The sequence below is a fragment of the Tachypleus tridentatus genome, chromosome 1, assembly GCF_004210375.1.
Source record: "Tachypleus tridentatus isolate NWPU-2018 chromosome 1, ASM421037v1, whole genome shotgun sequence".
In the NCBI taxonomy this organism is placed as follows: Eukaryota; Metazoa; Arthropoda; class Merostomata; order Xiphosura; family Limulidae; genus Tachypleus; species Tachypleus tridentatus.
Window position 1 is genome coordinate 159,090,743 of NC_134825.1, and position 12,954 is coordinate 159,103,696.

Sequence of the window (12,954 nt, forward strand, 5' to 3'; positions counted from 1 at the left end):
ACAGTGGAGAGTTCTATTTAGGCTACACAAAGTCAAGCCTGCAAGGCGTATCTTGGTACGAACTTCTACACTGGGACCATCTGAGAGAAGCTCAGTCCAAACACAGACTCAGTAAGTATTCATCAAAATAGAAATACAGCTCTCTGTATCATCAGCGGAATCAGGATGAAGTACATAACGTAAAAAAATTAAAGGAAAATCTGAGCTTTTAATATTACAGCTATAATAAGACAAAATAAGACAAATACATATCATCAAGGTACCTTATTTAATTATTATGAAACTAATCGATTAGTCATCTATGTATTGTGTCTAGTGAATTTTGTGTGTACTGAATGACGTTTATCTTCAATTCCTCCATCAGCAAAAATTTGTGAGTTATTTCTAAACTGTTTGGAATACGTGTTATTAAGATCTGTATTTTTGTTATACGTGCTGAAAAAAAAACGTCCCTTATTATATTGGTTATTGTTAGGTTTCGTTAAACTATTATTGAGGCCCAGCATGGCTAGGTAATTAAGGCCCTGAAGGCGTTATAATGTATCGGTCAATCCTACTATTCGTTGGTAAAAGAGTAGCCCAAGAGTTGGCGGTGGGTGGTGATGACTAGCCGTCTTCCCTCTAGTCTTACGCTGCTAAATTAGGGACGGCTAGCCCTCGTGGAGCTTTGCGCAAAATTCAAAAAACAAACAAACAAACGTTATTACCTGAATTCTAGGCCTGATATGACTGTTTATCCATGATAATCTGGTTAGTTAATAAAATCAAATAACATTAATTTAAAAAAAATGTCATGTTTATATTACTGTTTAAACATGTTCACCCTTTCAGCCGTGGGAGCGTTATAATGTGACGGTTAAATCACACTATTCGTTGTTAAAAGAGCAACCCCAGAGCTGGTGGTGGATGGTGTTGGTTAGCTTCCTCCACTCTAGCCTACCAATTTAAAATTAGAGATGGTTAGCGGAGATATATAGCCCTTGAGAAGTTTTTCGCGAAATTCTAAAGAGAATATATTGTTTTTAAAAATTATTAACAGGTTGGAAAAATTCTGATATATTGCCGATTTCTGCAAATAAGGAATTTATTACTAAAATAAAACAGAGAAAAATATTTTCAAGTATGGTTTTATACTTTTTACGTATAAATATCTGAAAAGTTTGAGGCCGTTTTCTCTCTATTTTCTGGTCCGTTTCCTTTTTTCTTCTTTCCTCAATAGAAACAAGTGACAATACATGAAAATAACTGTAAAATCTTTTCCTATTCCGTTGTTTTTTTTAGATGTATACTTAGGTTAACCTTCCAACAATTACAGAGTTAATAATGTTTGTTTGTTTTTGAATTTCGCGCAGCTACTCGAGGGCTATCTGCGCTAGCCGTTCCTAATTTAACAGTGTAAGACTAAATGGAAGGCAGCTAGTCATCACCACCCACCGCCACCTCTTGGGCTACTCTGTTACCAATGAATGGTGGGATTGACCGTCACATTATAACGTACTCACGGCTGAAAAGGCGAGCATGTTTGTAGCGACGGGGATGCGAACCCTCAGATTACGAGTCGCACGCCCTAACCCACCTGGCCATGCCGGGCAAGTTAATAATGAAACACGCCCTTGGACTCCTAATCCAACTGTTTACCCCTCTTTCTTCTCTTTCTAGCTGATTTGGCCGATTTTGCTTTTTAGTTTATTTTTATCAGGGGACTCTTCGATAGGGTTTGCCTCTTTATCATCTCATATCTTTCTTATAGTATATTGGAAAAATGTCAGTAGGTTCAAGAAGACCCTAGTTGTGGTTCCGTTACGTTATAAGACAATTAATACAAGTTCAGTGATTTTTTTTCCGGCTTAAATAGCTTATTGGGACTGAGAAACAAATTTGTTCCGCGGAGGTATACATTAGGTGTAAAATGTCTAGTGACAAAAAAGTGGGGTAAATAATTTCTGGAAAATTGAGACTTCTTGCTCAGCTAGTAGCACGTTCTCAAAAAATTGTTATATTTATTACATGTAGTTTTATAAGAACCACAGAGGTTAAACAACTTTCACCGGAGTGTTCTCTTTTTTGTTTTTTTTCCGATTACGCAGTCACGCAGTCCGAGCAGGAACGGTCATGTATCCTGTTGCTCCGGCTCCAGAACACTGCTGGAAGATGGATATGGGTGCATGCTGTACTCCAGGTGAAGGACAGCTCAGATAACTCCCAGCAGCCGGTCATCGTTTGTACCAATCAAGTCCTCAGGTGAGCTTAGAGGTCACCTAACCTGACTTACCTATCATTATTCCTTTTTGTTTTTTGGAAGAAGGAAACGCCACCTTAGATTTTCTCGCACGTTTATACAAAGAGAAAAAAAAAGTGTTAACTTCCAAAACTTCTTATGATCAACTTCGTGTATACGTTTCTTGTAAGGAAACGTCAGTGCATTAGTGACACATCACTGTATTAAAATGTTACTTAAGTATTGAATGATGAGACAGAATCCAGTGAAAACGGTAGAGGCTACTGTAATAAAGATATTTGTTTTTACAGTTGATTGGAAATCGGCATTTTAAGTTACTAGCTTTTTAGTTTTAAGAAATGCAGAGTTTATGTTCAAATCTGAAGACTTACCCCTCTAATATGCGTTTCTTATTTTTTAGCGAAAGGGAAGCAGCAGTAATGCGAGTAAACAGCTGGCTTTATCAGTTTTACTCTCTTCAATCTAAAATGCATTACGGAATTTCGTATGAGACACACGCTACACGTCTTCCAAACTACTATCCTACTATGATGTCGTACCACCACCCTCCACCACCAGAGAATGCCCTTCCTGCAACGGCTTACCACATCCACCCCCCTGGAACTCCTTTGAACGGGTCCTCCCAACATTCCAGTTTTCTTCAATATGGTACTTCGCCTCACGAAGAAGGACTATCTGCGCCCTATTCCAATGTTCCAGAAGGTTCTAGATGTCAAGCCTTGAAAAGAGCGCCCTCTCCGTGTACCGAAGGAACTGAGAGTAAGCCTAAAGTAACGAGTCGAACACGAGCTTCGTTTCCATACTCGTCTTCCAGTTTCAGCAGTGGAGTCGGGTTTCCAGTACAAGTTCCAGAAATAAGTGCGATCGCTCCCCCAAGTGGCTACTATGGAAGCTCTCAGGTGCTTTTAACCGTCCCTTACCCCCACCTTGGAGGAATCCATAGTCAGAAACAAGTAACTTCGGAAGAAAGGGTTACGGACGTTGAGCAGTCCTTGACACCCACAAACACTGATGATGTTTCAAATATGATCTCTTACATCCACTACCCTCGTGACACCAATTCCTACGTACCACCTGGCTCGACGATTTCGGCTATTCTGTCCGAAAGTACTCGAATTCTTGCCGACAGTGCAGAAGACGTTTCTCGGTCCTTCAAGGACTTCCGACCTCTTTCAGACTTTTGCTCCCTTCCGGTTCTTAACGGTGACAGTGGTGCATTCTTTCCGCGCTTCGGTTACAGCATAGAGAATTCGCACACTGGCTTTACAGAAGTAATGACTAAAGACACGGATTATCGGACAGTTTGTGGAGATAGAGCTTTCACTAAATATCAAAGAATGGACAATGGGAGGTTCTATGATCACGAGCATGCTCTGAATTACCCCAAAAGCTACCACCGATCACATGCAGCAGGTTATGAGGAACACCGGTCATCCTTTCAGATCCAAGGCCCGTACAGCCTTGCTGACCGGGAAGGTCCCAAGGACATGATGGATCTGAGCCGAAATGGCTTACTTGCTTCTGTCGGTACGCCCTTTGATGATGTCAGTCAGGGTGGTCTCGTCCACTATAACTTGCCAGACAATGGTCACACGTCGCCTCCTCAGCGGTTGAACAGATCCAGTCTAGTCCACAGAAAACACCAACTCCACTCTCCAGAAAAACTGACATCCAGTTTCATCGAGAACTCGAAGAAGCAATCCCAGGATCCCTCATGTAAGTAGAAGACATCAGCAAATCCACATAAGCCCAAGTTCTTTTTCATATTCATTTTCTCTCTCTCTCTTTTATTTCAGTTTGATAAAATTATCATAAATTCATAAAAACGTTTGTAACAGTATATATACTGCCATGTTCCTAACACTATTTTCTTTATTTTTCCCATTTCTGTAAGAAAAAATAACTCTTATCATTGTCATATAAGGTTTTGTTAAAATTAAAATAAATATATGTTTAACTTAATATAGTCTAGTGTTAGTTTTTATAGAATTATCCGTTTACTTGATTATGTTAAAACGTTTGTCTTTACATGCTCTCTGAACATCAACTTATTAGAGAAATAACACGTTTATTGTACAGATAAAAAATATTTTCATGCTATTATATTTGATACCACAGCCATCCAGTTTTACAACTAAATATTTTAATATAGATACATATAAGTGAAGCTGTGTAATTAACCATGAAATTACTGATACAAACCCCAGCAACGTTTGAACACATGTTTCTAAACTATTTATACATCAAAGTGTTCATGAGTTTATTGCTTTGTCGATTACACAGGCTCCTAATAGCACACGAATTACATACACATAAACACACTAATAAAGGTATAATCAAACACATTATAACTGTTTTAATTACTCTACTCGGGCCTCCATTTGACCGTTTCTTTACATCGAGAACTGTAATAGACAAAAATCATTAAATTACTCATTTTGATGTAATTTGTGGACCTCGCCACTAGTAAACGATTTTAAAATATAACCGTTGTTTGAAAGTTAATAGAGAGGAAACAGCTCGCATTACAGCTTTAATTAATTTATATCTTGTGTATCTTTATTCGAATATAACTCAATAAACAAGTAATAAAAAATAAGTTGAAATAACTTATATAATGAAAAAACTGTATAGTATTAAGATACTAAATTCTAAGATTTAAAACAGTAAAATTTAAGATGAAGGAATTGATGCTTAAATGTTCTAAATCCTGAATTAAGATTAAGGAACTGATGCTTAAATGTCCTAAGTCCTGAATCAAGATGAAGGAATTGATGCTTAAATGTTCTAAATCCTGAATCAAGATCAAGGAATTGATGCTTAAATGTCCTAAGTCCTGAATCAAGATGAAGGAATTGATGCTTAAATGTCCTAAATCCTGAATTAAGATGAAGGAATTGATGCTTAAATGTCCTAAATCCTGAATCAAGATGAAGGAATTGATGCTTAAATGTCCTAAATCTTGAATCAAGATGAAGGAATTGATGCTTAAATGTCTTAAGTCCTGAATCAAGATGAAGGAATTGATGCTTAAATGTCCTAAATCCTGAATTAAGATTAAGGAATTGATGCTTAAATGTCCTAAATCCTGAATCAAGATGAAGGAATTGATGCTTAAATGCCCTAAGTCCTGAATCAAGATAAAGGAATTGATGCTTAAATGTCCTAAATCCTGAATCAAGATTAAGGAATTGATGCTTAAATGTCCTAAATCTTGAATCAAGATGAAGGAATTGATGCTTAAATGCCCTAAGTCCTGAATCAAGATGAAGGAATTGATGCTTAAATGTCCTAAATCCTGAATTAAGATTAAGGAATTGATGCTTAAATGTCCTAAATCCTGAATCAAGATGAAGGAATTGATGCTTAAATGCCTAAGTCCTGAATCAAGATAAAGGAATTGATGCTTAAATGTCCTAAATCCTGAATCAAGATTAAGGAATTGATGCTTAAATGTCCTAAGTCCTGAATCAAGATGAAGGAATTGATGCTTAAATGCCCTAAGTCCTGAATCAAGATGAAGGAATTGATGCTTAAATGTCCTAAATCCTGAATCAAGATTAAGGAATTGATGCTTAAATGTCCTAAGTCCTGAATCAAGATGAAGGAATTGATGCTTAAATGCCCTAAATCCTGAATTAAGATTAACGAATTGATGCTTAAATGTCCTAAGTCCTGAATCAAGATGAAGGAATTGATGTTTAAATGTCCTAAGTCCTGAATCAAGATAAAGGAATTGATGCTTAAATGTCCTAAATCCAGAATTAAGATTCAGGAATTGATGCTTAAATGTCCTAAATCCTGAATTAAGATGAAGGAATTGATGCTTAAATGTCCTACGTCCTGAATCAAGATCAAGGAATTGATGCTTAAATGTCCTAAGTCCTGAATCAAGATGAAGGAATTGATGCTTAAATGTCCTAAATCCTGAATTAAGTTGAAGGAATTGATGCTTAAATGTCCTAAATCCTGAATTAAGATGAAGGAATTGATGCTTAAATGTCCTAAGTCCTGAATCAAGATGAAGGAATTGATGCTTAAATGCCCTAAATCCTGAATTAAGATTAAGGAATTGATGCTTAAATGTTCTAAATCCTGAATTAAGATTAAGGAATTGATGCTTAAATGTCCTAAGTCCTGAATCAAGATGAAGGAATTGATGCTTAAATGTCCTAAATCCTGAATCAAGATGAAGGAATTGATGCTTAAATGTCCTAAATCCAGAATTAAGATTAAGGAATTGATGCTTAAATGTCCTAAATTCTGAATTAAGATGAAGGAATTGATGCTTAAATGTCCTAAATCCTGAATTAAGATGAAGGAATTGATGCTTAAATGTCCTAAGTCCTGAATCAAGATGAATGAATTGATGCTTAAATGCCCTAAATCCTGAATTAAGATTAAGGAATTGATGCTTAAATGTCCTAAATCCTGAATTAAGATGAAGGAATTTATGCTTAAATGTCCTACGTTTTGAATCAAGATGAAGGAATTGATGCTTAAATGTCCTAAATCCTGAATTAAGATTAAGGAATTGATGCTTAAATGTCCTAAATCCTGAATTAAGATGAAGGAATTGATGCTTAAATGTCCTACGTCCTGAATCAAGATCAAGGAATTGATGCTTAAATGTCCTAAGTCCTGAATCAAGATGAAGGAATTGATGCTTAAATGCCCTAAATCCTGAATTAAGATGAAGGAATTGATGCTTAAATGTCCTAAGTCCTGAATCAAGATGAAGGAATTGATGCTTAAATGCCCTAAATCCTGAATTAAGATGAAGGAATTGATGCTTAAATGTCCTAAATCCTGAATTAAGATGAAGGAATTTATGCTTAAATGTCCTACGTTTTGAATCAAGATGAAGGAATTGATGCTTAAATGTCCTAAATCCTGAATTAAGATTAAGGAATTGATGCTTAAATGTCCTAAATCCTGAATTAAGATGAAGGAATTGATGCTTAAATGTCCTACGTCCTGAATCAAGATCAAGGAATTGATGCTTAAATGTCCTAAGTCCTGAATCAAGATCAAGGAATTGATGCTTAAATGTCCTAAATCCTGAATTAAGATGAAGGAATTGATGCTTAAATGTCCTAAATCCTGAATTAAGATGAAGGAATTGATGCTTAAATGTCCTAAGTCCTGAATCAAGATGAAGGAATTGATGCTTAAATGCCCTAAATCCTGAATTAAGATGAAGGAATTTATGCTTAAATGTCCTAGATTCTGAATTAAGATGAAGGAATTGATGCTTAAATGTCCTAAATCCTGAATTAAGATTAAGGGAGATGATGCTTAAATGTCCTAAATTTCAGAATCAAATGTCATAATTTCCCTCATTGGTTGAGTAGCTCAGCGGTAACTTTGAATGGTTGCCCCACTTAAAGTAAGTTTCTAATACCCAGAAGCAGGCAGAGCACAGGTAGCCCAATCCGTAGCTTTGCTTATTAACAAACAAACAAATAAACGTCGTGAATAATTAGTCCTAGAGTTAAGTTTTAAAATCATGTATTGCTAGTTTACACGTAAAATCTTATATTTCAAAGTTAAGCATACAAAAGTTTATACGTCATAACCAAGGTTATGTCACACTACTTCAGAAGTCACATGTCTTCTAGTCAAAGACACGAGAGTTTTAAATACAATAAGTCATAGGATTTAAAGTGTTTCCGGATTTAAGATTCAATTAAATCCGGGTTATAAAATACGAGTGTCAACCACATACAAGGTCACGAATACTTGAAAGCGAAAACTGAGCAAATTACACTATATTCTTAAAAATAGCAAATAACTTAAGTAGTGGGCGTAAGTAACAAACTTCATATCGAGACTAAAAATTATGTGTAGAAGAAAAAATTCTTACAAATTAATCTAGATATAAACTAACCAGCCATTGCATATATAGTTATTTAGGTACCTTTAGAATAGTTAACCAGCAGTACCTACATTTATTTCATACCTCAACACAGACAAAGTAGGTAATACATATATATTGAAACCGTCCCGCCACCTAAAACAAATAGTAATATATCTCTGCAAAACAACCAACCACTGCAATTTTCCTAATATCTGGTACTTAAGCCACTGATTCACCTTCCTTACCAACTATTACGTATTTCACTCGAAGTTTGTTTGTTTGTTTGTTTTTTGAATTTCGCACAAAGCTACTCTAGAGCTATCTGTGCTGGCCGTCCCTAATTTAGTAGTGTAAGACTAAAGGGAAGGCAGCTAGTCATCACCACCCACCGCCAACTCTTGGGCTACTTTTTTATCAATGAATAGCGGGATTGACCGAAGAATTATAACGCCCCCACGGCTAACAGGGCTAGCTTCTTTGGCGCGACGGGGATGCGAACCCGCAACCCTCTGATTACGAGTCGCACGCCTTAACACGCTTGGCCATGCCGGGCCGTGCACTCGAACTATATATACGTGATTTATAATCTGCAACTATACCCATAATGCCCAATTTACTTATGTATGCACTAAATAATCCTGAGGTATAGCAACCACGTTGCTTGGATATGTCCTAATCAAACAATATTTATGTTACTTCTGTACATTTTAACCAGAAGTAACTACGTTACTAAATTATTTACGTGCGTATTAACCAGGTATCACGTATTATCACCAAGTTCATTTATTTCGGAGCATCCTATGTACCTGCTATTAAAATTGTGGCCATTGTCACCAACTTACTCCTAATAAAATATTTTCTTTTGAAATTTAGTTTAAAAGTGTTGAACAGTATGTTTTGTCTCATTTATTTTAAAGTGTCCTTGTCTCTCTAATTAAATTTGTAGTCATTATGTCACCAAGTCACTACTGTTAGAAGAATTTCTTTTAAAATTTAGTTTCAAAGCGTTTAACAGTATACTTTGGTTCATTTATTTCAGAGTTTCCTTTGTACCTACCATTAAAGTTGTGGCCATTAACAGACGGAACTGTATATAGAGTATGGCATATTGCCAACAACGTGATCTACTTACGTTCTTACCAAACGAGATGGAGGAAGATCTAACGTTTCATAATGTGATATATATAAAAATTATTTGGAATACTTTCTGTTGATCAAATATTCCCGTTTCTATTCAGCTAATTTATTAATTGTTAAGTGATCAAAATAAATGATTATTGGTCTGTAACGTGCAAGTATTTTTTTAAGAATTTCATTTGCATAACTGATTATTTTGTGTACTTTTTAGTGTATTTTTGTATGAATGATTTTATGCCTTAAACAAAAGTAAAACATCTCAAAATACCATTACACTAAAGATTTTTAAAGTGAAGCGTCTAGAAGGTTTCAGTTACCTTGCGTTATGTAATAAAAAATGTTATATCACTTCTCTTTCCACACCTCATATCCATTTTTGTATAACAGTGTTCACACATTTTTAGTCTTTTGTTTTCACCGTAGTGCTTTTTAATTCTGAACAGTGGAATACAATATAACGTATCTTTATTGATAGGTAGACCTTTTTCTTCATGTCCTCGGCTTACGGTTCATCCGATGGTTTTGGATTCGTGTCGCGTTGCCGCAAAATCGCACTCCGCACGTTAGAGCTGTAAGTACGTTATAAGAGTGACTGTCAAATCCCATTATTCGATTAGAGTCACCTAAACATTGACGGTGGGTGCTGATGACAAGCTGCCTTCCCTCTAGTCTAGAAGTTCAAAATTAGGGGCGAATAGCGCAGGTAGCCCTTGTGAAATTTTGCGCAATTTTCTGAAACAAACCAATCATTCCATGTAATTTTCTGTAGATGACGCTTCTATGATTTGCCAAGCATCGTGCATATTCGGGTCAGGTGGGTCACACAGTGTCAAAAGAAAGGGGCCTCACTGAATATAGAGATATCACAAGCTTTTGCGATAGATTTTAAACGTGTAATGATTTATTTCTGAATATAGTTAATAACTGACTTGAAGTCACAGAAAGAGAGAACTTTCACAATTTTCTGGTTACCTATAGTTTTGTAATCTTAAAGGGTTTCTTGTTTTTGACAGTAAGTAAACACCTTATAAACGTACAAACGTTTTCACAGAAACCAACTGTATGACTCTTCACAAGCCAATTTTGTTTGTTATTGCCACGTTTGTACTTAACAGCGTCGACTCGCCGTCCATCCTTTGTTGAGGTTTTGTATATACATTTTCTACTAGAATCGTGTGTAGATTATTAGCTTTTTTTTTGTTAATTACCTCAGTTTTAAAAGTTTTTCATGCAAGTTTTCATACATTCCAGTTCATGTTCATTTAAACTGGAAAAATCATGGAGTTTTAGGATGATGTTCCTCATTTGTGATTAAAGGTATATGACTTAGTCTGATCTTTTTACGTATTTATTGTTAGAAGTTGTGTAAAGTGTAGAAATTATTTTAGATTTCCTTGTAAATCTACTAAGAGCCACTGAGAAACGGTGATGAAATTCAGTTTTACTACTTTTTTGTTGGTTATTTTTTTCTTTTTGCATTCAATGTGAATTTATATATCATTTACTTTTTGTCGTTTATGAATTGTTTAAAATGTGTTACCTTTGTAAAGCGAATTAATTTTCTTTCGTCATTATGAGTTCATTATGTATAAGCTAGAACACGTGCCAGTGATGGTAAGAACTGAAAGCTTACTGTTGGAGAAACTTCACTGCACACGCCAAGACTAATAGAAAACCGAAATTCACAGCATCAGACCATTCATTATACGTTTCAACGCGCCCTGGTGGCTGGGGCACTCGACTCACAATCTGAAGATAACTTGTTTGAATCCTACCCACGTTTATGCTCTCCTTTTCAGTCGTGGGGGCATTGAATTGTGATGATCAATCCCGCTATTCGTTGGTAAAACGTATCCGGAGGGTTCGGAGTGGGTACCATTGACTAGCTGTCTTCCCTCAAGTTTGTCACATCAAAATTGGAAACTGTTAGCTCAGTCAGACATAAAGTAGTTTTGAGCGAAGTTTAAAATACATACAGCAACCAACCGAAAACCTAGTTTAGTAGAGCCTTCATTACATGATCCAAGGTTAAGCAACCAAAACACCAAGACTGCTAGATGACCAAAAACCTACTTTAGTAGAGCCTTCATTACACGTGCCAAAGGTGCTGTAACCTTAAAACTACTCTAGCAGAGCCTTTGTTATATAATCTATCAAAGTAATCAGAAATTTTGTTTCGCATAAACAGTGTTTTCAGTTGCCAGGCCTTCCCAGAATGGATTGAAAAGCCATGAAGAAATGCATCGACTACCCCACTCCTCTATATGTTTCTGTTACTGGAACGAATAACAAATCGTCCACCATCCCAAAATGTAACTTAAAATCGGATTTTGAACGCAACATACAAACATCTCAAACAGAAAACCCAGTAAGAATAATAGGTTTAATAAATTTCGTAACTGAGCGTTGTCCATGTTTTTTTTTTTTTTAATTCTTGAAAACAAGAAGCGTGTCTAAAGGTTAATGGTATTAACAATGTCCTTGACCCCGTGGAACAAAGTTAGCAAATTGTAGTCCTATAATATATATATATTTTTTAATTCTTAAAAACAAAAAGCGTGTCTAAAGGTTAATGGTAGTAACAATGTCTTTGACCCCATGGAACAAAGTTAGCAAATCGGAATCCTATAATATATATATTTTTTTAATTCTTGAAAACAAGAAGCGTGTATAAAGGTTAATGGTAGTAACAATGTCCTTGACCCCGTGAAACAAAGTTAGCAAATTGTAGTTTTATAATATATATATTTTTTTAATTCTTAAAAACAAGAAGCGTGTCTAAAGGTTAATGATATTAACAATGTCGTTGACCCCGTGGAACAAAGTTAGCAAATCGGAATCCTATAATATATATATTTTTTTAATTCTTAAAAAGAAGAAGCATGTCTAAAGGTTAACGGTATTAACCGGTCCTTGACCCCGTGGAACAAAGTTAGCAAATCGGAATCCTATAATAGTTTGAAAAATTAGTTTTTTTTTTTATTTTGTATTGCATTTTGATGGCATTATTTAACGTACTCAGTACGAATAACTCCATAAAAGGAAGTGATGGGTAATATATCTGTACCGGTAAACAGAAAGTGATAGAACTGAGAAAGTGTGCTGTACAAGGCTGTCTGTCTTTAGTGCTTTATAATGAACAATGACTGATGTGTAGTTAGTAAATGAATTTTAAAGTGGCTAAAACACGCGTGTAAATCCTAAACTTTTTTTTTGTCTGGTTGAGGAATTTAATGTAAAAAAAAGGTTTATATTTTATAATACTATGGAAATGTGTTTAATGCAAATAAATATTTTGATAATCACTATTGTCTTGTATTGTATTATAATACCTAAAGCATTAAGAATTCCTAATGTGTTGCTACATAATGGCAATAATTAATATTTCACATGGGAATAATTGTTTGGTATTTCCTCCACAATTACGTCATAGCACTCTTCATACAAGCATTTATTACCAGGAAAAAAAATAGCATGATAAAAGAATTGTGATATATTTAAGATATACTAATTCACTTACACGTATTTGTTTTGCGTTAAATGTTTGTAATAATAAAACTTTCTGACATCACGAAAACAAGCTCGTAACACCATTCAACAGACAGATTGGGATTTTCAAGCCCTGGAGGTGTTGTCAAAACATTTAGCGAATAATCAAATTTGTTAGGCCTAAGAAGGCTAAACTTTATTATTGGTTAGTCATTTAACATTTTCTGAG

General features: G+C 35.3%; 1 protein-coding gene across 3 annotated transcripts in view; it reads left to right on the forward strand.

Annotated features, from left to right (window-relative positions):
• The window catches only part of LOC143228849 (uncharacterized), an 87,330-nt gene extending 74,796 nt beyond the window's left edge, over positions 1-12,534 (forward strand). For 2 of the 3 annotated variants that reach the window (XM_076460247.1, XM_076460262.1), the window contains 4 exons: positions 5-111; positions 2,088-2,241; positions 2,640-3,955; positions 9,139-12,533. In XM_076460247.1, coding sequence (XP_076316362.1) covers positions 5-111; positions 2,088-2,241; positions 2,640-3,955; positions 9,139-9,140 — 1,579 coding nt within the window. In that variant the 3' untranslated portion in view covers positions 9,141-12,533. Of the gene's footprint in view, positions 1-4; positions 112-2,087; positions 2,242-2,639; positions 3,956-9,138 lie in introns of all 3 variants that reach the window. The other variant, XM_076460254.1, reaches the window with a different exon arrangement.
• Positions 12,535-12,954: the final 420 nt, after the last annotated feature.